We start from the raw sequence: 22786 nt of genomic DNA, 5'->3' as shown, positions 1-22786 counted from the left end.
AACTGTGAATCAACATGATTGCACTTCTGCAATGGAAGAATTCAATAAATGTACGCAGAAAAATAATTCTCCCCCAGTTTTTGTCTGACCACTTTGTGGTCCGGCTGAACCTGATGCTAGCAGCTCCGTACAGGAGGGTGGTAGGAGGATCAGCCTGGTGGAGCACTCCTCACCTGGCTGACTTACAGCAAAGCCTTGCTATTATAGCCAAAGCCATAGCACAGGTGTGTTGCTCCTCAGTGAAAATATTCCAGAGGCACACGTGGGCTGTCTTAGCTGAGATTTCATCCTATTTTTTATTCAGGCACAAAATATCTGGTTACCATTTTGAGCCGAGAGAAGGTGCTTGAAATGGAAAAAGTCAAGTCACAAAATGGGATAGAAAACAAAGCTGTGGAAAATATTTTCTGGCAAACAATCAATGAGTCAATGATAATATTAAATTTCAGTGCTTTCAAGATTTTTTTATTATTATTACTTAAAAGTAAAATTATTTAAATTGTAGAAGACATTTGAATAAAGAAAATATTATTCTAAATGTCAACAATGGAAAAAGGGATGCTTTGATATTCATAATTTTTTCCTTGCTACTTTTGCTTGAGAGATGTATTGGGTATGTTTTCTGTTGTAGGTCTCATAAGAAAAACAATAGTTTTAAGGAAACAGAATTTTTCAATTAGACAACATTTTGCTGAAAACTCCTATCTGGAAGAAAGCTGGAAATAGTCAGTGTGAAAAGTCTAGCAGGAATCTTTTAGTTCCAGATGTGTTATTCTGCTTCCCCTGGTATGAAAGAAGTACTTAAATTAAAGTTAAAAGATGCAGTGCCAGTGTAACTAACTACATATTTGTGCCTGTCAGCACAGGAGTGGTTAGGCTGCTATTTATAAATCTGAGCTTAATTCATTCTCATATCACAGGGGGCAATCAAGACCCCAGTGATTCCCAGTGAGAAATCAGGGCCAGTGTAGAAGAGGCTTTTTCCTAATTTATTTCTGTCTGTGTCATGTTTGGAAGAAAGATACCCATAGCAAACACAGTGCAATCCCAGCCCTTCTCTGCTGAGTCAGAGTCAGCTTCTTAGGTCTTAGGGATCTCAAGTCAGGAAGGCAGGATGGTGTTGTGGCTTAGGATATGGACTGTGAGTCAGAATAGTTTATAAATGAAAAACAATGTTCCTTTCATTTATTAGCAGATCATTCTCTAAACAGAAAAATTGCCTTTAGAAAATTTCAGCTGTAGGCATTTTAAAGACAAATAGACTAAAAAAAAGAAGTCCAATTGACATTTGATCATTTCTGCATCACCATTATATTTATCCTTAACCAGCTGTTCTGGAAGGAAAAGGACAAGCACCAGTCCTTTTCTGGAAGGAAAAGGACAAGCACCAGGGTAAATACCAGAAATATCCTGATTTGCATTTTAGGCTTGCCACAGTCCCATTGATTAAGCTGGGAATGTTGATTAAGGACCTCAAGCTGTGACCCTCAACAATTCAGTGAGGTTACTCCTGCTGCTTAGCAAGGCTTGAGTTAAATTGGAAAGCAGGATAGAGCGTCAGTGAGTTTATCAGCTCTGAGCAGTGTGTTTCTATGCAGATAACCTGCAATACCTCCCTGCTCAGCCTGAGTCTTACAGGGGATTCAATAGGTTGTCTGTCTGCTGGTAGGAGATATTAAAGTCCTTCAAGGGAAAAAAAAAACCTTAAAAACCAATCCTTCTTTGGACTGATCCTCTGGAAATCAGTCATTCAGTCAGTAGAGTTAATGATCAGTTGGTGGGGTTAATAGCCAAACCTGAAGTCAAAGATGATTAAAGCTTTAAAAAAATTAACCACTCAGTGACCATAGTCAAAGACAATATTTAGTTATTTTTTTGATGGTTCCTTCTCTGTCTAGGCTCCCACAGAGGCTGACAAGGGATATTTTAACTTGTCAAGGCAATAGCACCATAGTGACAAAACACTAAGGAGCCCATCAGTTTGCTGCACAGGACCTGTTTTGCATACCAGGCCTTTGATCTTTAAGTGTATTTAGCATTGCCATTTTTTAATGAGTGTGGTGAGGAGGTGAAATAGGTCCCTTGCTTAAGTAGGACAATTTATTATTGTCACTTAGCTTGTGAAGGACAAGCCATGCAGAAGAGCTCCAGTCAGGGGAGAGAGGTCTTGAACACAAGAACATTTATGCTTCAGTTAACAGGGAAGCAAAGTGCATAGGGGTTTGCAGAATCCAGTTCCCACTGCTTGGGGAAAAAAATAATGGGTTTATTTCTTCATCTTCAGTTCATACTTCCTCAGTTTACTGACAAAGGAATTTTTAATTATTTACTAACAAAGATGGGTGCTTTCTCCTTCTGTTTCATGCTGTGGCAATAAGGTTGTTGGGTTAATGTTGACTGAATAATCCATGGTGCCACTAGCTGCTGTGCAAAGTCAAAGGAATTTACACCAATTTTGAGGGTACCTGCTGAGCCTGTCAATCCAGCAGGGAAGGAAACAGGAACCACTGCAAACCAAGTGGAGATTTTTCCAGTGAGACTACAGAGAGATTCTGTGATGCAGGTAAAGGATATTACATAGCTAAGAACAACTTCTTCTTTCAAACACAAGACTGTAAGAAACAAGTGTCATTTCTTGTTTCTGTGATCTTTCTCTGCTGGAGAGTACTCTAAAACCCAGGACAGACAGCACTTAACAACACCCAGCTGTACATCTGACAGGTCTTGATTATGTCTTCTCACAGGCAATGGTGGCAGCACAAGACAGGCAGGGTTTTGCTCAGAACCCAACATCCATGTGTGTCTCACCCACAAGGACTAGTGATCTCCTGGGGCAGTGCCTGGCACTGGTCAGCTGGGCACACATAAGGAAGGGACCCAAAAGGGCTCCCATGAAGATATCTGCTCCTGTGGTTTTCAGGCTGCCCTTCAGGGACACACAGGCAATCCACAGGACAAAAGGAGCTGATCAGTGAAGTGAATGGAGAAAAAGTGAATGCAGCAGGTGTTCATCTACTTCCACATACACAAACAAATATTACAGTGAGGGAGCAAGAGCACTGAAATATACCCTAGGCTTTGTCTGGTTTTCTTTCTGTTGTCAGTAGATCACCATGGAACCATAGCACTTGGCAATCTTTGCATTGTTTTACAAAGGTATGGTTGGAAGAGTGATTGTCAGGAAACATCACTGCATCCCAGCTACCTAGAAGCAAAATGAGCTGTCCCTAACCATTCCTGACAGCCCTGGGTGTTTCACCTTGCTGGAGATGCCTCAGTCCCTGGAGGCAACTGCAATATGCAATTGCCCACACCTCTGGAAAGTATGTTCTACCATCGGTATTGAGCTTTCCATGCTGCAGTTTGAGCTCATTACTTGCTTCACATACTGTGGAGAATGGATTATTTCCTTTCCCTTTGCTGTGGCAAAAGTGCAGAGTGTTTAGCTCCCCTTTGTTCATAAGGCCCTACTGCAGGGACAGCTCACACCTCCCTCACCTCAGTGCTGGCCAGTGAGCCAACAACAACCAATATACCCCAGAGCAGCCCAGGAGCAGCACTCTCTACAGTTTTCCTTTTCTGTTGCATTGTTTTTATTCAGTACTGTCTTCCCAACCCTAAATACCTGCTGGATTTGCCTCTAGTTTTGAGTTTTGAGTGCTTTTCCAGCGGTAATTTTTACCTCTAGTAGTATTTCCCTAGAAGGAGACAAAGCACACTCTGTATCCTCTGAGCCTACTTTGCTCCTTTTTTGCCCTTCAGGAGGGCTTCCCTTTCTTTGCAGAAGGCAGCTTTTAAACCCATGGGGACTGCACCACACACACACACACACACACACACACACACACACACACACTCACACACACACACACACACACACACACACACACACACACCCACCCACACACCCACACACATACTCACACAATGAGCTCTACATTAACCAAGCCCCAAGACAACCCAAAACATGGGAACAACAAAAAAGTAGAGCCCTGTACGGTAGTCAGTACCTGGAACTAAACAGAGATATTTTACCCCTCATATATTTTTTAGTTAATTGTTGCTCTGGACATTTTTGTTTTATCAGATGGGGAAGGACACTCGAGACCCAGCTAATTTGTGTCTCTTGTCAATGGCTCTTTGTTTTCTTTTAGCTTTTTTTTCCCCTTATTTTTTCCCTGGCCCTATAATCAATTCTTTGTTCTCTTTGGCAAGCTGGCCACTCAGAGCATTACATTCCTGTCTTAAACCTGGCTGCAGTACTGTTCATAACAACAGCAACAGCATCTGCGGGGGTGGCAGTGATGCGTGACCACCGAGGCTCCCTCTGGCAGGCACTGCACAAAAAATCACACTACCTGCATCAACCAAACCCAGCTCTGCAGTGACCAAAGAGACTGAACTGCAGAAGAGAATGCACCTTTTTCTTACAAAACAAATACAGTGCTTTGAACTTTCCCCTCACAGGCACTTTATTGTCCTTGTTCGTGGCAAGCTCTCTGTCTGTACAAGTGTAGGCTAGCAGCAAGGTACTAATAAATTAATAAAGAGGAGGCAGGGCACAGGCCCAGACAGTTGCCCATACAGTTAAATGGTTGGCACTGTCCTTGCAGGAGTTTGTCCCAGACCAAGCAAATACTCCTGCAGCCAATGCCCAGGCATGTTTCAGGAGCCAGGCTGGTTCTCAGCAGGTGGTTTGGGCATGGCTCTCCTGCTCTGGGGGACAGGAGCTTGTCTCCCTGAGCATGGCTGGGAGTGCCAGTGGGTCTTGGGAGTGGAAAAGACTCCCTGCTCTGTTTTATTGTCTTATGTGAGTGGAAAAGACTTCCTGCTCTATTATCTTATGTGGCTGTAGACTTTGTGTCTCAGCAGTGTGCAGCTTTTAGTGGATTGACTTACCCTGGCATCCCTGCAGAGCAGGGAAGCACTGTTAAGCTCCTGGGTCTGAGGGCAGAAGGAGATTCACAGAAACACTAAAAGGGGTACATGACTCCAGGGAAGCCTTCAAGTCCCACAGCCCTCTTGTTTCTTAAGCTGCTGCCCCATCCCTAGGGCATGAAGCTGGTGAGGGTGAGGCAGCCATGGAGGTGTGCCCCTGGTCTGGTGGGAATGCTGAGCTGCCCAGGACCCCATGGGGCAGTACAGGGGCCACCTCCTTTTGAGCTCTGCAGCTGAGATGAAACCCAGCCTGGTGAGGCTGGGCAGACTAAAGCACGCACCAGGCAAGCCTGGTTCAGAGAACAGGATTGGGCTTGCACTTAACTTGACCCTGAGGGACTTGCAGAAGCTTAGGCAGGGACATGGCTTCTCTACCCCATACGTTTTGACTTAGTGAGACATAGGAGGCCTCAGGGCCTCTCAGAGGCCACACGTCAAATCCATATGGATAGTTTGTGCAGAGGAAATTGGTGGGGTCAGGAAGAGTGGAAGCTGCTCAGTGCTTTACAGACACATTGCCTGAAGTGCCTCTCCTGAGAAAAACAGAGAGCAGTTCAGCACCACGGATTTTCTATTCTCCCTATTCCAAGTTTTCCATTCATTTTCCCCATGTGTGTTTTAAGAGGGAGATGCTCAGTCACTCAGCTGCTGGGTCACCTGTATCTGTTCTTGAATCATGTCCATCACTGTGGTGTCAGGGACTGCAAATACAGAGAATCTGTGTTCATTAATTATGGCATTATACGAAAATACACCATTTTACTAACAGTCCTATTTTGAGATTATTTTTATGAGTGATATCTTTACTTTGATACCTGAACAACTGGACCTTTTGACAGAGCACCTTCATGTTTCCAGAGCCACCTCCCAGGCACTCAGCTAAAGTCCCTGCAGAGCCCTGTGCACCTGGAGTGGGGATTTGCAGCTCCCCACTGGTGTGCAGTGGCTGGCCCTGCCCTAAGACACCCAGGTGCAGTGAGCCCAGCCCTGCCCATAACCCAGTGACGAGCTTTGCTCCAGCCAGTGGCCAGCCCGAGGCTCTGTAGGGCCATATAGATCCAGATTGTGAGGCTTCAGCTGTGTTTATCCCAGCCTGCTCTTTCTCCCAGCTCACCTCCCACTGACACCTGCACACCTGTGTGGAGGGAATATTTGCGCCTTTCCCTGCTCCAGGGCACTGACAGCAGAGTTGCAGTCAGGGCCCATTACCCACTCAGGGTGGGGCTACAAAAGTGAGAGAGAAGGAGGCAAAACCTACTCATGGCTTTACCTTAATTGTTATTCTCCTTTCTGAGTCTTCTTCTGTCTCAGTATTGCCTCTGGTAAGTATTTTCATACATACAATTGCTTAAAAGCAAAATGAAAACTTCGCAAAATGAAAAGTACCATCACCACCACCAAAAAAAAAAAAAAAATCCATACAAGAAATCTGGGACTCATCCAATCTTCTGTTAATTAGCCTTAAGAAAAACCATAAAACCAGAAAGCAAAGAAAAGGCCTCTGAAGGTAATTGGGCTAGGCTGCTGTAAAAGCATGAGCTGTGGGTAGCAGGGACATGGCTGCAGACAACATCACCTTTTAGAAAGCCCAGACTTCTGAGGTCTGCCTTCCCCCTGAGTCCTATTTTGTGTCAAATCATAGTAGAAGGTGTAATTATCACAGCTGTGCTTTAGATTGGTTTAAGAGGTTGTACTTTCCTGACCGCCTTTGGAGAACAACTGCAGTGGCAGGCAGATTCCTGCCAGCACAGCTTGGCTAAATCCACCAAAACAAGCAAAGAAGCCTTCTGGAAGAACTTGCTGGGTGGTTTTTGCTGGATGCTTGTTTTCAGTGACAAGTTTCTGAGGAAAACAGTAACATTTTAAAACCTATGTGTATGGCCAAGAAAGCTTGTGGACTTCCCTCTTCCTCTCTAGCCAACACTCTGCTGCCTCTTTTACAGTGCCATTTCTTGACGCAAAGCGAAGATAAGGAGTGTTTGCCCATGCTGCCTCGCTCAGTTTTCCATGTGTGGCTTCTGGCTGATTTGCCATGTGTCCCTGCTGAGGTCTCAATCCATTTTCAGCTGAAAGAGTCTGGGTTCTTGCTTGGCTTATCATGTCGACACAGCTGGCAATCCATTAATCTCCTGGTCCCGATGCCTTTACTCCAGTGGGAAAGTTATGGTGCTTTTCAGTGGGTTTCCATTTCCAGCTAACAGAGGCTGGTGCTCAAAGCCTCTAGGTTGCTTCTCCACAACTACCAGAGTGGTTCAGCATTTTCATCCTTCTTGCTCTAACTCTCTCTACCAAAGATATGGAGACCTGTAAAGCAGCAGAAGAAACAGGTTTTAAGCAGGATCACATTATCTACCAGTAATGCCCTTGTTCACATCTTTAGTCTGAGGACTTCAAGACATCCACAAAGTACCTTCTCAAACACTGACAAACTGAGGCTCAGTTTGCACTCAACAGAAGTTTTCCTGTAGAGTTTTGGGTTTTGGGACATGAATTATGTCTGCTCCCTCCCAAGCTAAGAAAGGACACTAATCTGTCAAGGTTATCCAGCAAAGGAGTCTTTGGAATTTCATTCTGCTCAGAAAACTGTTTTAAACCAGTCTGGTAAAAACACTACTTTGTGAAAGTATACCATTCTGGAAGAGTTTGCCTCTTAGAGCCATGCTGCTAGTACTGTTTTGGCAACTCTTTGTTTCAAAATCCAGCTCCAATGGACTAGACTTGCAATTTTTTGGGCCCAGCCTTGTATGCTAGTGAGGGAGCCCCAGGAAGAGATGGGATGCTTGAAAGGGAAAGAAAACCTTATTCTGTGCCTGGCTTCTATGTCTGATTATGCATACCTATTATGGTTGAAAAGTGCTGTCCTGAAAACTTAATCTTAGAAGACTTAATATTATTCTGTCCCTGAAAAGAGAAATATAATGCCTGTATAATAACTGCTTTCCAGTATACCAAACCTGCTTCTCTCCCAAAGCAGACTGTGGGGTGGAGCATGGTGTGTTGAGAAGTGCCTGCTCCTCCCCAGCTGTGTCTGCCAGCAGCAGGGATGTGGGATGGACATAGCTGGCTCAGGTAAGCCGGAGAACCTGGGAGCCTCCACATACAGCTGGGCCAGGACAGTGCTGTTTTGGATGGCAGGGTTTGCTCCATACCAAGTGAATCCTGTTCTTTGGTGTCCTGCCTTTGTGTTACCATGCAGCACAGAAAAAGCCATGACTTTCCTCCTCTGCCAAGCTGCCCTGGAGCTGTGGATGCTTTCCTGCAATTCCTGCCTTCAAAGTCAGGAAGCCATCGGGGAAGAACATCCTGCTCACTTTCAATAAAACTAACACTTGCATCGGCTTGTTCCAAGCCTTCCAATCCCCAGCAAGGACATCCTAGCAACCACTTTTGGAAAAGATCTTTAAATGTGGAAAGGGAAAAGGCTTTTCAGCAGTGGCTATGGGGTTCTTCCAAGTTTGATGCCAAGAGGAAGTAACTGGCTCCAAAAGAGATAACACTAAGACCAGTTGTTTTTCAGACTTTCAGAATACCCAGCTAAAAATTCATGGGACAAACTGTCTGCAAAGGCAGATCAGCACAGAAGTATTGGCTGGGCCAAACTTTTGGGGGTGGGTGGGTGCAGAAGCAGGCATGGGAGCATCCCTGTAGACAGATCTCTCTGCTCTCCCCACATCCCAGCATTGTTAACAAAAGCGAAGGGTCCCATTAGGAAGCTGGTTTGAGCCCTCATACAAGGATGTGTATGGCCCAGTGAGAGGTGTTACTAGTCTGCTCTAACAGGGAAGGGAATGCACAGGAGAAAGGAAAGTTTTCCCAGCTGCTGGAAAGAACCCTTAAAGAACAGAAGCATGGCAGACTAGGATTTTGACAGCTGTATTGGAAGACCACCTGGGAATTAGTGGGATTGTGCCAGCTAAGGAAAACTAATAAGGGGATTCACCTGCTGGCTGACAGGCAGTCTGGCAAAGAGTACCTGTGCTGCAGATACCACGCCCATTTCCAGTGCAGGCAGCTCTGTTCTGGCTCCTTAGAGATGTGTCCAAACTGAGCTGTCTTTTCTCTGCTCAGCTCTCTCCTCCATCACTCCTACCAGTGTGCAGCACATTATCCAAGCATGTTTTCTTCTCCAGCTTAGTTCTTGGACTTCCCCCCTCTCCATCTCTTAAAAATGTTAAGAGATGGAGAGGGGGGGGAAGTCCAAGAGGAGGAAAGCCCACAGGGGGCTCCTGTGGCAAAAACAGAAGAATAGTTATAAAACCCAGTGTGCAGAAGGGCAGTGAGATGCAATAATCTCCAGGGCTGGGGCAGTTCCATCAGTCAGATGTTTGGCAAAGCTGGTATCTTTGTTATTTTTCTCACCAAGACATTTATCTGCCACCACCTAGGTCTTATCCAGTGTGTCCCCAGCAGTGCCTAAGTGACCTGCTGTGTCCACTGCTTGAGCCAGCAGGGAGAGCCCTGGGAAGAGCTCCCAGCTCTGCTGCACCCAGAGGGGTGTGGGGCAGCCCTAAGGCGGTGAGGGGCTTACACAACAAGGTGGCAAATTGGTGACTGTCACACAAAATCAGGACATGCAGTGCTTTTCAGCAACTGTGACCCCAGATCAGCTGAAAAGGATTTTGAAAGTGAGATAAAGGGCTCACCTCCCACCATGGCTCTCCTGCAGCGGGACTGCAGATAGGAGGCTCGGGTTAATTTGTTTTCTGAATTAACTAGGAATTTCGGAGCCTTGAAGCAATTGTGCTTTGTTTTGGTTTTGTGAGAGTTTTTTCCAGGTTTACCTCAACAACGGGTTTTGTCTGTGAGTTTTTGGTACCCTGTCCTAAATTCAATCAGAACTTAGCTGGCAGGGTCGTGAGAGTTCATTGTGTTAATAATGTGTGTTACTTACTGATACCATTCCCCAGGTAGTGAAAACCACCCTGAAATCCATACATAGGGCATGAAAATGTTACTAAAAAGCTCAGGCAAATACATATTTTTGTAAAACTACAAATCAAATGTAAAATAGCAGTATTTTGTACTTCTCTAGCCCTTTCCTCTCACAGTTCTCACAGAACAGCCTCAAAGGCACTTCTCTAGAGTCAGAGCAGGTCAGAGCAGTCCTTTATAAAAGCTGCCTTTTCTTCCCTGGGTTGCTGTCCTTTCCTTGCTCTCTCCCTCCCTTCCTATTCTTCCCCTTTATTTTCTCACCAATTCGCCTGCCAATGAGCAGCTCAGTTCAGTCACTGGGATCCAACTCTTTAAAAAATGAATGGAGTCATCACAGATGGATATTTTTCCAGATCTTGGGGGTGCTCTTCTTGACAAAGATCAATATCTTGGTGACAGTCCTGCAGAGCAAGCCATACCCCTCCTCTGAACAAGCAGCACATCATGTTCAGAGCGTACTGCTTCACTCCCTCACCTCTCTCTCAGTCAAGCTTTTCAAGTTTCTGCAAGAAAAGAAAAAAAAAAGAAAGCTTTCATTCTCCAAGGCCAGCATCACGTTCATATTTTTTGTATCATAGGAAAAATGATAAGCCAGGGTATAACAATGAACTACTTCACGTCCTGATTAAAAAAATTTCCTCTCTCTGTCATTTTTCTTGAAGAATAACATTTGACTAACACAAGCATGTAGGATAGAGTAAAAGCTTTTCTGTGAACTGGCTGATAATGCGTCAGATTCAGCCCTGAGACAGACAACTGCCACCCTGTTGACCTATGGGGAGTTAAGCCTGTTTATCCCCCAGCTTAGAGCTCTGAAAACAATTGGGTTCAACCTGTAAGATGTGTGCCTGTGATAGGATTGAGGCCAAAAGCTCGGAAACAGGGGCTATCTGTTACAGCATCCCTCCATCACTGCCCCCTCAGCCCACTGCTACCAGGGCTGCCCGGGAGCTGCTCTGCCTTGCTGATGTGGTGCAAACGCGCCCCCCCCTCTGCAAAACAACCGGTTAGCTCATCCTCTCGCACAAAAGGCTACTGTACTGAGCAGGGTACATTACAGTATAGGGCAACCATGCAGCTCTGAATCCACTCACACCGCCCTCCCTGAGCACAGAAACAATGCAGACTCTCATAGCTATCCCACTGCAGCCTACTTAGCTTGATGCATCAGCTGTACTTGTGTGCTGAAGGTGTTTAAAAATGTACAAGTGGCACTTTTTGCTTGCAGCATTGCATGAGGAGATTTCTCACATCATCTTTCAGCGCTGTTCAAATGAGCTGTCACCCAGTGCATACTGCCCACCCTCTCATCTCCCACCTACAGGAGTTTTCCTTGTGGAAAACTCCTTGTGGTTGTGTATCTTTTGTCTTAATGAGTTCTCATCACGGCATTGATCCAGGACACGGATTTGCCACTTGCCATTGCTAGCAAGGAGTGACGTGGCTTGCATATCCTTGTGCCCTTGGTTGGGCCACATGCTGGTGTGGTGTCAGAGATTGCAGTACATCTGCTCACCTTCTCTTTGCCAAAACTGCACAAAATGGACATAAATTCATCTGCTGTCATGACTTCATCATTGCAGGACACACTGCCCAAGATGGCCAAAGCCAACCAGCTTACAGTTTTTGCTGTCAGCATACTTACTGTGTGCTGACTTCCAGCATCATATGCTGTTCCACAGTACTAAGAAGATATCTGCTTTATGGGATGCTGCTGAGAGTAAAAGGTACTTAAAATATAATTATAGTGCTCCTTTAATTTCTTTCCTTGCATAAATGTGGTATGAAGCTAGTCTGGTCTATTGACTTTTCTCCAATTTCTTGTTCCCTGAGGTGGAAAGTTCCTCTGGATTTCAGGAGATGGAAAACTACCAGCTGCTGGGCTCTGGCAGAAGGGTAACACAAATCTTAGCTTGGAGATGGAGACTCCTCTTGACAGCTCCGCTTCTCAGGCACAATGGGCCTTTCTATCAACAAAGCTCATATGTGCGGGAGACAACTTTCTTGGGTGCTGCTCAGAGCCTGAAGAATGAACTCTGAGGGAACTAGGTCCTGAAAAGCTGTACCTCTTCCCAATGTGCATGCCTCTCGCTGGCAATGCCTTGTCTCGTGCAGGCACACAGCTAGGCATACACTGGGAACCACGCAGAATAAAAATGAGACACTGGGCTGCAAATGTGGCTCTGCCCCCTGCACAGAGCAGTAGGGAGGAAATGCACCAGAAATAACAGTATCCAGTCTCCATACTCCATGCAGTTCACCCCAAATGACTAAAGATATTCCTTGTTTTAAGCAGATCCTGACTACCTTCAGAGTTTCACAGAAAAGTGACTTGTTTTCAATTCAGAAGGGACACACAAGCCTCTGTGCAATTAATCAATTTTCCTTTTGTCTCACTTTAAGGAAAAGGAGAACCTATGGTAATATTGGGGTTGGTACCTGACTTTGATCAGGGATGTGATTTGTCACTTGCATCACTCTAATACTGAGCTTATACTGTTGAAACAGAATGGCCATTCAAGATGTTACCACAGCACAGATAGCCCCGAACTCCCTCACCATGACAGCACAGCAGCCACCCAGTAATCTCAGGCCTTTCAGGGAAACACCTGCAGGGCTGAAGGCACCTAATACTGAATTAAACACTGTGATTTTGCAGCCAGGTGGCCGTAGAGCACACTTGCTGTAATGGCTCTGTTATGGAGGCAGCAAACCCAAGAACAAGTGTGGCAACAAGCTGCCATGGCCGTAACCTTTCAACCAGCTGCAGCTGTTTGCAAAAAGAGCCTGCAATGCACACATAATGTTTTTCCCTTTTCCCACGAGAATAAGCCAAACTGACATTATCCCAGCACAACTGCATGCATACTCTAGGGAATTAGCTGCAGTAGCATTACTAAAGCAATTTGGCTTTTCTAGGTAGACAGGCTATAATTACACCAAATTAAAATAGAATGCTTTTGTTCTAACTTTGGCTTCCCCATGAGGACTTGTACCAAAATAATCAAAGGTATGAATTAAGCCATTTCAGTTATTTTAGTATAAGCCTGAGTGCAGGCAGGCTCCTGCTCCAGTCCTTCTACCTTGGCAGAGCTCAGCTGTCTGGGTGATCTCTCACAGGCTTCATCACAGAGGGATAAATGTATGAAAGGACCCAATGGGAAGCTGGATTTGGTGGTAGCTGGGTGCCCTGTGATGGCTCTCTCTGGGGCTAATGCCATATGTGACAGCACCATCTTTGTTCATTTAAGAGAAGGTAATTCTGCAGGCCTGGCATGTCCCACAGGAGGGTCAACGGCCCCTATGGGTCTTGAGCATGAGGGTCACACTGAGCCTCCATGCTCTGCTGGTTGCTGTGCTCCATCCCTGCCTGGTTGTGCTCCCTGCAGGGAGTGGGTGCTGCTGAGCTCGCATGGCACTCCAGGGACATGGCTTTTTCCTACACCTTCAATTGCACACAGAGTGTATCCAGCCTGAGGGTTTTGCAGCTGCTTTCAGCCGGGCAGAACCTTGGCTTTGGCCCTGCTTCGGAATGTCCAACATGTCTATGTGCAAAAGAGCGACAGCCCTATGGAGAGCCACAGTGACTCTTCCCATGGAAGAGGCCAGGGCACTTAGGAAAATATCAACCATACAGGGTGCTTTTTTCCATGAGACGTGAGCCTTTGCAGGGCCTTTGGTGGCTAGACCACACCACTCCAGGGTTTAAAGGAGCAGGAAGATGTCAGCTCCAGTGACCATAGGAAATACAGACGGGATGGCAGGCACGCGCTGCCCCTCATGGGTTTCCACTTCACCGAGGGAAATGGGGAAGCAGCACTTCGGGACTCACTGGCAACTCAGTGGCGCTAAAAATGGTACACTGAAATCGCAACTCTGCCATAGACTTCTCAATACCGATTTGGGTAAGTTCAGATATATGCACTTGCTGCCTGTCAAATGAGGCACCCCAGATTCTCCAGGTGGTGTGGTTTGTATTTTTATGGTGCATTTAAGGGTTCCATAAGAAATGCATTAATAACGTTTCCAACTGAGAACAGAGCCAGGCTATTCTTCAGCCTTTCATTTTCAGTGTTTACTGCAAAACTTTCCATGGCCAAATTATTGAAAATGTACTAAAGATGAGGGGCCCCCTTTCCCACGGAACACGGCCCAGTTTACCCCTCCCCAAGCGTGCAGGTGGGAGCTCACTCAGCAGCATCCACGGTAAATACACCGAGAGCACCCATCGAAACCCCAGGGCTCCCCCGCCCTGCTAAGGGCGACGCGCTCCCCTCAGGGAGGGGAGCGCTTCCCGGGAGGGCCGATCGCGCCCTCACGGTGGCTCCTCGGGTAGGGCCGGCCGCGAGCCCCGACGGCCCGGGCGGCACCGCCCCCTCCGTCGAACCCAGCCAATGGCGCTGCGCGGCGAGGCGAGCGGGCCAATGAGAGGCACGCCCGCGCGGCGGGGCCCGCCCCCTCTGCCCGCCCGCGGCAGTCGGTGAGTGCGGGGCGGGGCGCTGCGGCGCCGCCTGGCGGCCGTGCCGGGCCGGGCCGCGCGGCGCCGGCTCCTCCCCGCGCCGGCGATGTCACGCGGCGGCGCGGGGCCGGCGGCCGGGACTCTGGCGCGCGGGGCGCGGCGGTAGCAGAGCCGCCGGGAGCCGCCGCCGCGCCGGGAGCCGCCGCCACCGCCCGCGTCCGGGAACCGCCAGCGCCGCCGGGGCTGGCTTCGCGGCGGTCGCGCCGCTCCTGCCGGCCCGCCGGGGCCCCGCACCGCTCTCCCGCCGCCGCTCCCCGCCGCTCCCCGGTCGGCGGCCCCGGGCAGCGCGCCGCCCCCCGGGCCGCGGGACTCTGCGTGGCCGCGCGGATGCCGCCGCAGCAGGAGGGCGAGGCGGGATACATCAGCAAGCCGGTGCCGCCGGGCGGCTGCGAGGTGCCGCCGGTGCCCCCGCGCAGGGTGCGCAGCGGGCGGGCTGCGGCGGCGCTGGGAGCGGCGCTGGGCAGCCGCTGCCGAGCGGCGGGGTCCGGGGCCGTGGCCGGAGCCGGGGCCGGAGTGGGGTCCGAGCCGCGGCGCAGCATCAAGTGCGTTCTGGTGGGGGACGGCGCGGTGGGGAAGACCAGCCTGGTGGTGAGCTACACCACGAACGGGTACCCCACCGAGTACATCCCCACCGCCTTCGACAACTTCTCCGGTAAGTGACCGGGGCGGCTGCGGGCCCCGAGGCGGCGGGAGGGGGTTCTGCCGTCCTGGGGAGCGTGCCGCTCCAGGGGCTGTGGCTGCTCTGCGCGGAGGGGGCGCGATGTCCAGGTTCGGTGATTTCATTAGGGATTTATGGGGAGCAGGACTCTACAGAGCAGGACCGAGCTTGTCAGGCTGCCGTCGCAGCCAGCCACACCGGCCGGTCTCCGGTGTAACGGAGCCAGGCTGGCAGCGGGTGTCATGCCCGGCCGTGCGGCCAGAGCCGGGCTTTAATTGGGAACCCTCCGGTGGAGAGCTTAGCGCTCTCTGGGATGTGGGAAGCGCCTAAAGGGCAGGTTTAAATCCTCGCCTTGTCTCGCCCTTACAAAGGGGGAAGTCCAGGGGTTTCTCTGCGATTCAGCGGGGGCTTTTCGTGTCCCGGGCGTGCTGAATGTGTAAGAGGAAATAAAGGTAAACCCCTCTAGCGGGAAAATATCCCAGATTGCCGGGCTCGCTCTCCGCGATGCCTGCGGAGGACTTGTGCCGTCACTGCCTAACTCATCTCTTGTAGTAAAATGAATCGGAAAGCTCTGAAGGGCTTGCTTGTGTGCGCCCTTGTGTTAGCGACGGGCTCCCTTCCAGCTCTGCTAAGTTGTTAAATCTAAAATAATTGAAGAAAAGGCTGTTAGAGCTGAGGGATAGTAAATCTTCCTTTTAAAAATTTTTTCTTCAACGGAAAACATGTAAAGCTGAATTCACCATCGTTTTCCCCCCTCCCTCCTTTCTCTCCAAAAGCTGTTGTGTCTGTCGATGGGAAGCCAGTGAGACTTCAGCTCTGTGACACAGCTGGTCAGGTCAGTGGAGCCACTTACTTGATTTAAGTGACAGCGGGAGGGGAGAAGTTGTTGCTGTTGCGCAAAGTAGTCCTGCAAATGACTTCATGGATTTGAAAGTATTCCCAGTGTTTGATCATGTTATTATCTGCTGTCATTTTCACTGCTGCTTAACTCACTGCTCTGCCTGTCTGTTGAAGGGTGGGGGACGTACTGTTTCTCCATATAGGGGCTGGGCTCAGGCTGCTGCTCTGCTGGCTCAAGCTGCAGCTCTGTTTAGCCTGACTGGAAAGGCTGAACATATTGGGGATTCAACGGCCACCTGGTTTTCTCTTTGAGCGGTTGTCACCGTCTTTATTTTTGCTAAATAACTGCTGGTTTTTAAGAATTAGGGTGTTTGGCATATATGCATGCAAAGCAACCCCAGCTGTAGGTGTCCAGAGATAGAGACTGTGTTTTTGGAGAGACAGTAGGTGTCCAGAGATAGAGACTGTGTTTTTTGAAGGGACAGAAGCTGGAGGGAGAAAAAAGTACTATTGGGTGTTGTCTGTGGAGGCATTGTACTCGCCATTCCCACCCATTTATAATGTGCTACTGCCGCAAAGCTGAGGTTTGCTGTAATCTGCAACCTGAAGAGATGAGGGTGGCTGATGCCTCTCATCTCCTACTTTGCCCATGTCTTGCTGCCTCCAATTTTCTGGAAGACCCAGGCTTGTACCACCCTGAGCAGTGTGCAACACTGCTGGCCAGGGATTGAGGCTGGATAACCAAAAGTAGCCAAAAATATCTTGCTACCTCGCTGCATTTGAAGGCAGTGGGAGTTAGGGTCCTGTGCAGCTTTGTGGATCTCGGTCTATGCCTTCACCAAAATCACACTGAAAAATCTCAGTGGTCTTAACATATAAACCTATTTAGATGAGTAATAACTGGGTGCCCTACTTAGGAATGGGGTTTTAAGGGCTGTGCAGTAGTAGAGAGCAGTGTGCACTACAAAGCAGAGCTAAAATCCTACAAACAGCCTTCTGCAGTTGGTGATATGAAGTCAAACAGCAGAACTGTCCCATGATTTTGCATCCTGCTGAATAGATGGGGTGGTACTGCAACAGTCTTGGCTGTGCATGTTCATATGCAGAGCATGGCAGGTGAAATTGCCATCGGGTGACAGGCTGTGGACATGCAGTGCCTGTGAAAATGCAGCTGCAAGCTGCAGGAAGGATGAATAGGTCCTGTCACCCCTTGCCTTCCCTGCCCTTAATGGTTAAGGTGTTTCCTCTGGTGGCCCAAGTGCAGCTGGGATGAGTAAAGTAACTGCCTTTAAAATGAAGGGGTTATCTAAACTGACAGAAATTGTAAATCCTGAGTAAAAGATTCCTGGCTGGATACTTTGATAGAACTGCTGCTGGGAGATGGCTGCTGAAATCTGGAGCTAAAGAAAGCACTCCAGGCAGCGGGAAATTCTGTTTCAGCATCACTAGCCCGAAGAGGTGTAGAGTCCCTGCAGGCCATGTACCTGCCATTGAAATGGCTGAAGTGTACTTAGGATATAAAGGGAACTGTTTCATCTTAGTAAAAACCCTTCAGATCTTGGGTTTGCTTCCAAACCCATTGAATTGAGCCCTTTTGAGGTTTCACATGTAGCAAGAAGAGGGAATTACATGGCAAGGTGCCTTTCTGCAAACAGCCCTGTTGTTCAGAGCAGCATCTCTCAGTAAATGTGGGGCTTTTCTTGAGCCGAGTGGTGAGAGCTTGGTTTCCTCTGAGGCTCAATCTGAGAATCAAGAGAGCTAATGAATCTTACTTTTTTGACTGGTGTTTTATAATTGTCTGTCTCTCTCAGAGCTACTGCTGCAAAAAATTCATTTGAGCAGAACAAGATTTCTGAGGCTTCCAGAGGGCTTTAAACTGCATATCCTGGGCCTCCAGAGGCTTTAAAGCAAAATTTCACATCTCAAAAATTAACATGCAACTCACAATTCATCAGTAAACTGAGAGATATATTCAGCTTTATGTTTCTGTGCCTTTTCAATTCCTAGTGTTTGAGAGCATGGTCCATTTTAATTAAATGTCACTGCCGCTGAGGCAAATCCTACCTGTTCAGGCTGCTACCCTGGTTTTATCCTGCTGTCAGCATAAAAGCAGCCTGCCTGCCTGGAGTAACCCTTGCTTCTAGCTGCATTCTTCCATGAGGATCAGCACACCTTTGTTACCATGAGGTGTTTCACTTTCTTGTGGCTGCATCCCGAAGCTGAAAAGGGGCCTTGCTTTGCTGGAGTTTGCACTAAAAGAAAAAAAAAAAACAAAACAGAAGGGTAGTGCTGGGAGGCCCGTGTGCAGTTTGTTTGATGTGGCATGGGTGGGAGGGAAAGGTAAAGCTCTTACTCTATGCCATTGGCATGTTAAGCCTGCACATTGTAAGTCATTATTGCTCCCATCAGATTTAAATCCCTGGGCACAATGGCAGGGAAATTATTCCCATATCCTGGAGGATGTTGCTAAGTAGATACCAGTTTGAAAGCCGACTCCAGGAAAGGTACTCAGAAAGGTACACATGCTGCTGCATATCTTCTTTGCCCTTGCCCAGGTCTGTCAGCAGAACAGCTTTGAGGTACATGTGCTCCTCCTCAGAGTTGCTCACTGACTCACCCTGGAAGAGGTGGGTCTGGAGAAAGTGCTCTCTCCCTCTTCAGTTTGTGGCTTTCTGTGCCGTAACCGCTTCCCGCAGCTTTGCTTCTTTGCTGAAGTAGGGCAGAGGGCTGTGTACAAAGAGCAGAGAAAATATTTAAGCACTTGAAATAACCTGCAGCATTAGTTGGAAAATCTCAGGTACGCGGGGAAGCCACCACCTTTGTCCTGTGTGCCTGATGGTGGCAGGGTGCCTGGTGGCTGGCAGCCACAAGAACTCAGGCTGGGTACAGGTGGCTTCTGCTTGGGTCACGCCTTGCTGAGTGGTCTGGGGCTCATTTTGGGGTGCCGGGCAAGATGGCAGTGGCAAGTGGTCCTCAGTTTCACCAAGGCTCAGGGCAGGCTAGAGCTGCTCTTTCTGTGGAGTGCTAACACAGTTTTGTTCTGTGCAGGATGAATTTGACAAGCTCAGGCCTCTGTGCTACACCAACACGGACATCTTCCTGCTCTGCTTCAGCGTGGTGAGCCCTTCGTCCTTCCAGAACGTGAGTGAGAAGTGGGTTCCCGAAATTCGCTGCCACTGCCCCAAGGCACCCATTATCCTGGTTGGGACACAGTCAGACCTCCGGGAGGACGTCAAAGTTCTCATCGAGCTGGACAAGTGCAAAGAAAAGCCAGTCTCAGAGGAGGCTGCAAAGCTGTGTGCTGAGGAAATAAAAGCTGCGTCCTACATTGAGTGCTCCGCTTTGACTCAGAAAAACCTCAAGGAGGTCTTTGATGCAGCCATCGTGGCTGGCATTCAGTACTCGGATACCCAGCAGCAACCAAAGAAATCCAAATGCAGGACTCCGGACAAGATGAAAAACCTCTCCAAATCCTGGTGGAAAAAATACTGCTGTTTTGTATAGGGGCTGCAAGGACCTGAGAGCTGCTCTGAGGAAATCAATAGAGGCTATATTAGCTGAAATCTCAATTTGTGTCGTCTTGAGTGTATAGTGTAGATCTGTATGTATGTGTATATGTTGCTACTGGATGACTCAATTGCCCTTTTGAGGATTGCAGAAGGATTCTTAGTTAAATAATTGCTATATATCAGATCTGGCACCCAGTTTTGTGACCAGACCTTTTCGTTAAAGAAAAAAAAAGCACCATGTGTCTGTGAGCATAGAAGGATTTGTCCAAAGGATTCAACTTCTTCTGTTGTAAGGTGTATGTGTTGGGGCGGAGCACAACAGAGGCCTTCACTGCCAGGACTTTGCAGGAGGAACGCACAAGCAACGGTGGAAATGTAGAGCTCTGTACATGGACGATCAAAGGGAAAAATAACACTGTGCCTCCTAACTGACATTTGTAGCTTTAAAACCCCACTCCTGCTCTCTTTGTGTCTTCCCAAGCCAGTGCTCTTAGGGATCACTTTTAAAAGGGTATGCAAGAGGTGTAATCTATACACAAATGCCATGGTTAAAAAGGTCATGGGTATACCTTCAGCGTGTGGTGAGGGAACCTAATCCCCTATGGAGCTGACATCTCATTTGTTACCTCCTGACTTTTAGAAAGTCCTTTCTGTCCTCCTTCCCCTGCCTTTCCCAGGAAGCCGAGTGGAAGCCCAAAAACATGACCAAGCTTTTAACTCGCTACCTCGAGCAGTGGCAGTTTCCTCTGTGTTTTTGCAGACATGATGGCAGTTCATCTATTTCAGCTCAAAGGAATGTAAATACTGTTGTGTTGGGGTTTTAAATTTTTTTTTTTTTAAGCAATGTAACAAATACCTGTGCAGCACCATATAAACCGCATCTGATTTTAAGTCTACAGCCAGGAATTCCAGGATGCCCCATTTTACCTTTACCTTTAGGCTGCTAAACAAATAACAAATCAGGCAGATTGAGATTTATAACAAGCTGGACTCTAAAAACTGAGGCTGCTGTGTCCTTTTCATGATGCTATTTCCAACCAAGTTAATGTTTCCCTTCTAAAGGCAATAGTCACTTGTGGTTGAATCTTATCCAAGCTCGTAGTTGTGAAATTGTCTGAGGCCATCCCCAAAATGTAACTGATAATTCTTTTTTTTTTTTTTCCCCAGATCAGTCCAACAGATTAATTGAAATGTGCCTAAAATGTAGCTGAGGGATCAACATAGAGCTGAGTGTGACCTGTTCTTTGACTGAATCTAGTTCCTACTGAACTCTAAGCCTAATTGCAGTTCTAGTGAGTTCAAGAGACCCGAATGGTAATGAGACTCTCTGCAAGGATCAGTATTTAAACCTGTTCTGCAGAGGACATTTAGTTTGTGCTGTCTGTCTGCCTTTTTTATGGCCACAATTACTTTTTTCCCCTCCCCTAGATAGTTCAAGATCAAATCATACTTCTGTTTTTTTTCCCTTTGGCCCTAGCCTCGAAGTGACCTTTTCCTTACTCTTAAACTAAACTGTGGTGACAGAAGGCCAGAACCTTTTTTCATCAGAAATGAATCAATATTTGATACAAAGAACTGTGGGGGCCATGTGAGTTGATAAAGCTGACCACAGTTTACCTCCTGGCCCATTAAGGAAAATGACACTATGTAAATGGATTCTGGCCTATTGGCATAGCTCCACAGAGAGTATTTTTTCCTTCTCTGCAGAAGAATGAGTGCAGAATGGGTAGTGTTCCATCACTGAAAACTTGAAATTGGAATGGAAATCTTTACCTAGGGCCTAATTCAATAAAAATATGTTGGCTTCTGCACTGGAAGAGCCTGGAAAAACAGTTTCCATAGCACAGAAACTGGATGCATTTGACTTGGTTTCATCTGGTTGGTAATGGTTTAATGTTTAGTAGTCCTGAAGCCTTTATATCTGAGCCTTTATATTTCTTACTCAAACGCTTTGATGGGATTTCAGATACGCAGTCATGCCAACATCTTGGTGAAAAACATAGCTAGATTTCTCCTGGGTGCTTTGCTTCCCTGTAAAAAACAGTCTCAGTCGCTCAAAAATGTAGGATTGAGGAGGAGAAAGGCTTGAATCTGAGCAGCTTCCATTTTCAAAAATAACAAAATTTCCTCTGCAAGGTCATACTGCTTGGTATCATGCTGAACTGGGAGCAGTAGGTTATAATTTATAAGCAGCCTGTTTCATAGTCTGGAGCAGCATTACTTTTGAATGTAGCCAGCTGTGACTGTTTCTGAAGATGTGATTTATATACAACTTGTTATAGCCCTTTACTAGGTGTATGTAAACTGAGGTCTAATAACTCTATGGATACTGCTCTATGTGGGGCTACACAGGGTCTAGGTTTTAGAAATCTTACTTTTAAAATTACCAGTATTTTACAAGCATAAATGAGGGGGAGATGCCTCTATGTAGTCTATAATCTGATGTGCCTTATAAAAAAAACTCTCTTCTGTTTTCTAAGTGTAGGCTATATTCCAAAAGAAATATTTCATGTGAGAATGATATAAATAAGGTATTTGGAAATAAATTCTGACCTGTGTATGTGTCTGCCTCTGCTGCCTGCTTGAGGAGGCTGGAGGACAGTCCCTTGGCCATGCACTGTGCTAATACCCAGCAAAATACTGGGTCTGTGCTCCCAGTGCCCCAGCAAAAGGCCTCTGCCCAGAAAATGCAGCCTTTTCCTGCACTGTCCTATCCCCAGGGGGCTGGGTGGGAAAGGTACAATGGCCAGCTTTCTGTCTCCCTGCCAGCACAGCATCTTGCTGTGCCATGTGAGGCATGGACAAGCTCTTTGTGCCTGGCCCCGAAAGTGGGATCAGTGGCAGGGAGCATGGCATAACTGGGGTGTTTTGCCTGCTGCATGTTGTGCCTTGTGTGTCCTCTGGGAGCCAGAGGGCGTTTTTGGAAAAGCAGAGCCTTCTCCATTTTGACACCATAGGTCTTGCCACTGCTTTCTGGCTCCTGTCCCTCATGCCAGGCTAAGGCAAGTGAGGTTTGAGATTGTGCCCAGGAGCTGGGTGGCTGTGGCACAGAAGCCTTCCACCCTTCAGTGCCATTGTTAGCCAAGTGGGCAGCAGCATCTAGACCCCCAGGCATTCCCACAGACCCAACATCCTGCTCCAAAACTGCTCCGGAGAGGGTGCTTTGCTCTGGACCAGCCAAGGTTTGTAAACTGTCCCCATTGTGTTTGTTTTTCTGGGAGCTGAGAGGAGCAGGCATGCTGGGGGTTCATACCAGGGTGCCCTCCCGTGCCACCTGTCTCTTGAGTTATAAGGCCATGACATTTTCGACCATGGGAATGCACACAACCTGCACAAAATAGAGGAAGGAGATCAATGCACAGTTCCTCCTTCTCATGGCTGATTCCTCCC

General features: G+C 47.6%; 1 protein-coding gene across 1 annotated transcript; it reads left to right on the top strand.

Annotated features, from left to right (window-relative positions):
• The first annotated feature begins 14716 nt into the window (after positions 1 to 14716).
• On the top strand, positions 14717 to 21954 carry RHOU (ras homolog family member U). Its single transcript, XM_030236173.2, has 3 exons — positions 14717 to 15041; positions 15824 to 15882; positions 18936 to 21954. Exons 1-3 carry the CDS (start codon positions 14717 to 14719, stop codon positions 19389 to 19391), a joined length of 840 nt encoding a protein of 279 aa, XP_030092033.1. The 3' UTR covers positions 19392 to 21954.
• Positions 21955 to 22786: the final 832 nt, after the last annotated feature.

Source organism: Serinus canaria, chromosome 3 (assembly GCF_022539315.1).
Source record: "Serinus canaria isolate serCan28SL12 chromosome 3, serCan2020, whole genome shotgun sequence".
Taxonomy (NCBI): Eukaryota; Metazoa; Chordata; class Aves; order Passeriformes; family Fringillidae; genus Serinus; species Serinus canaria.
This window is presented reverse-complemented; position numbering and strand designations above follow the sequence as displayed.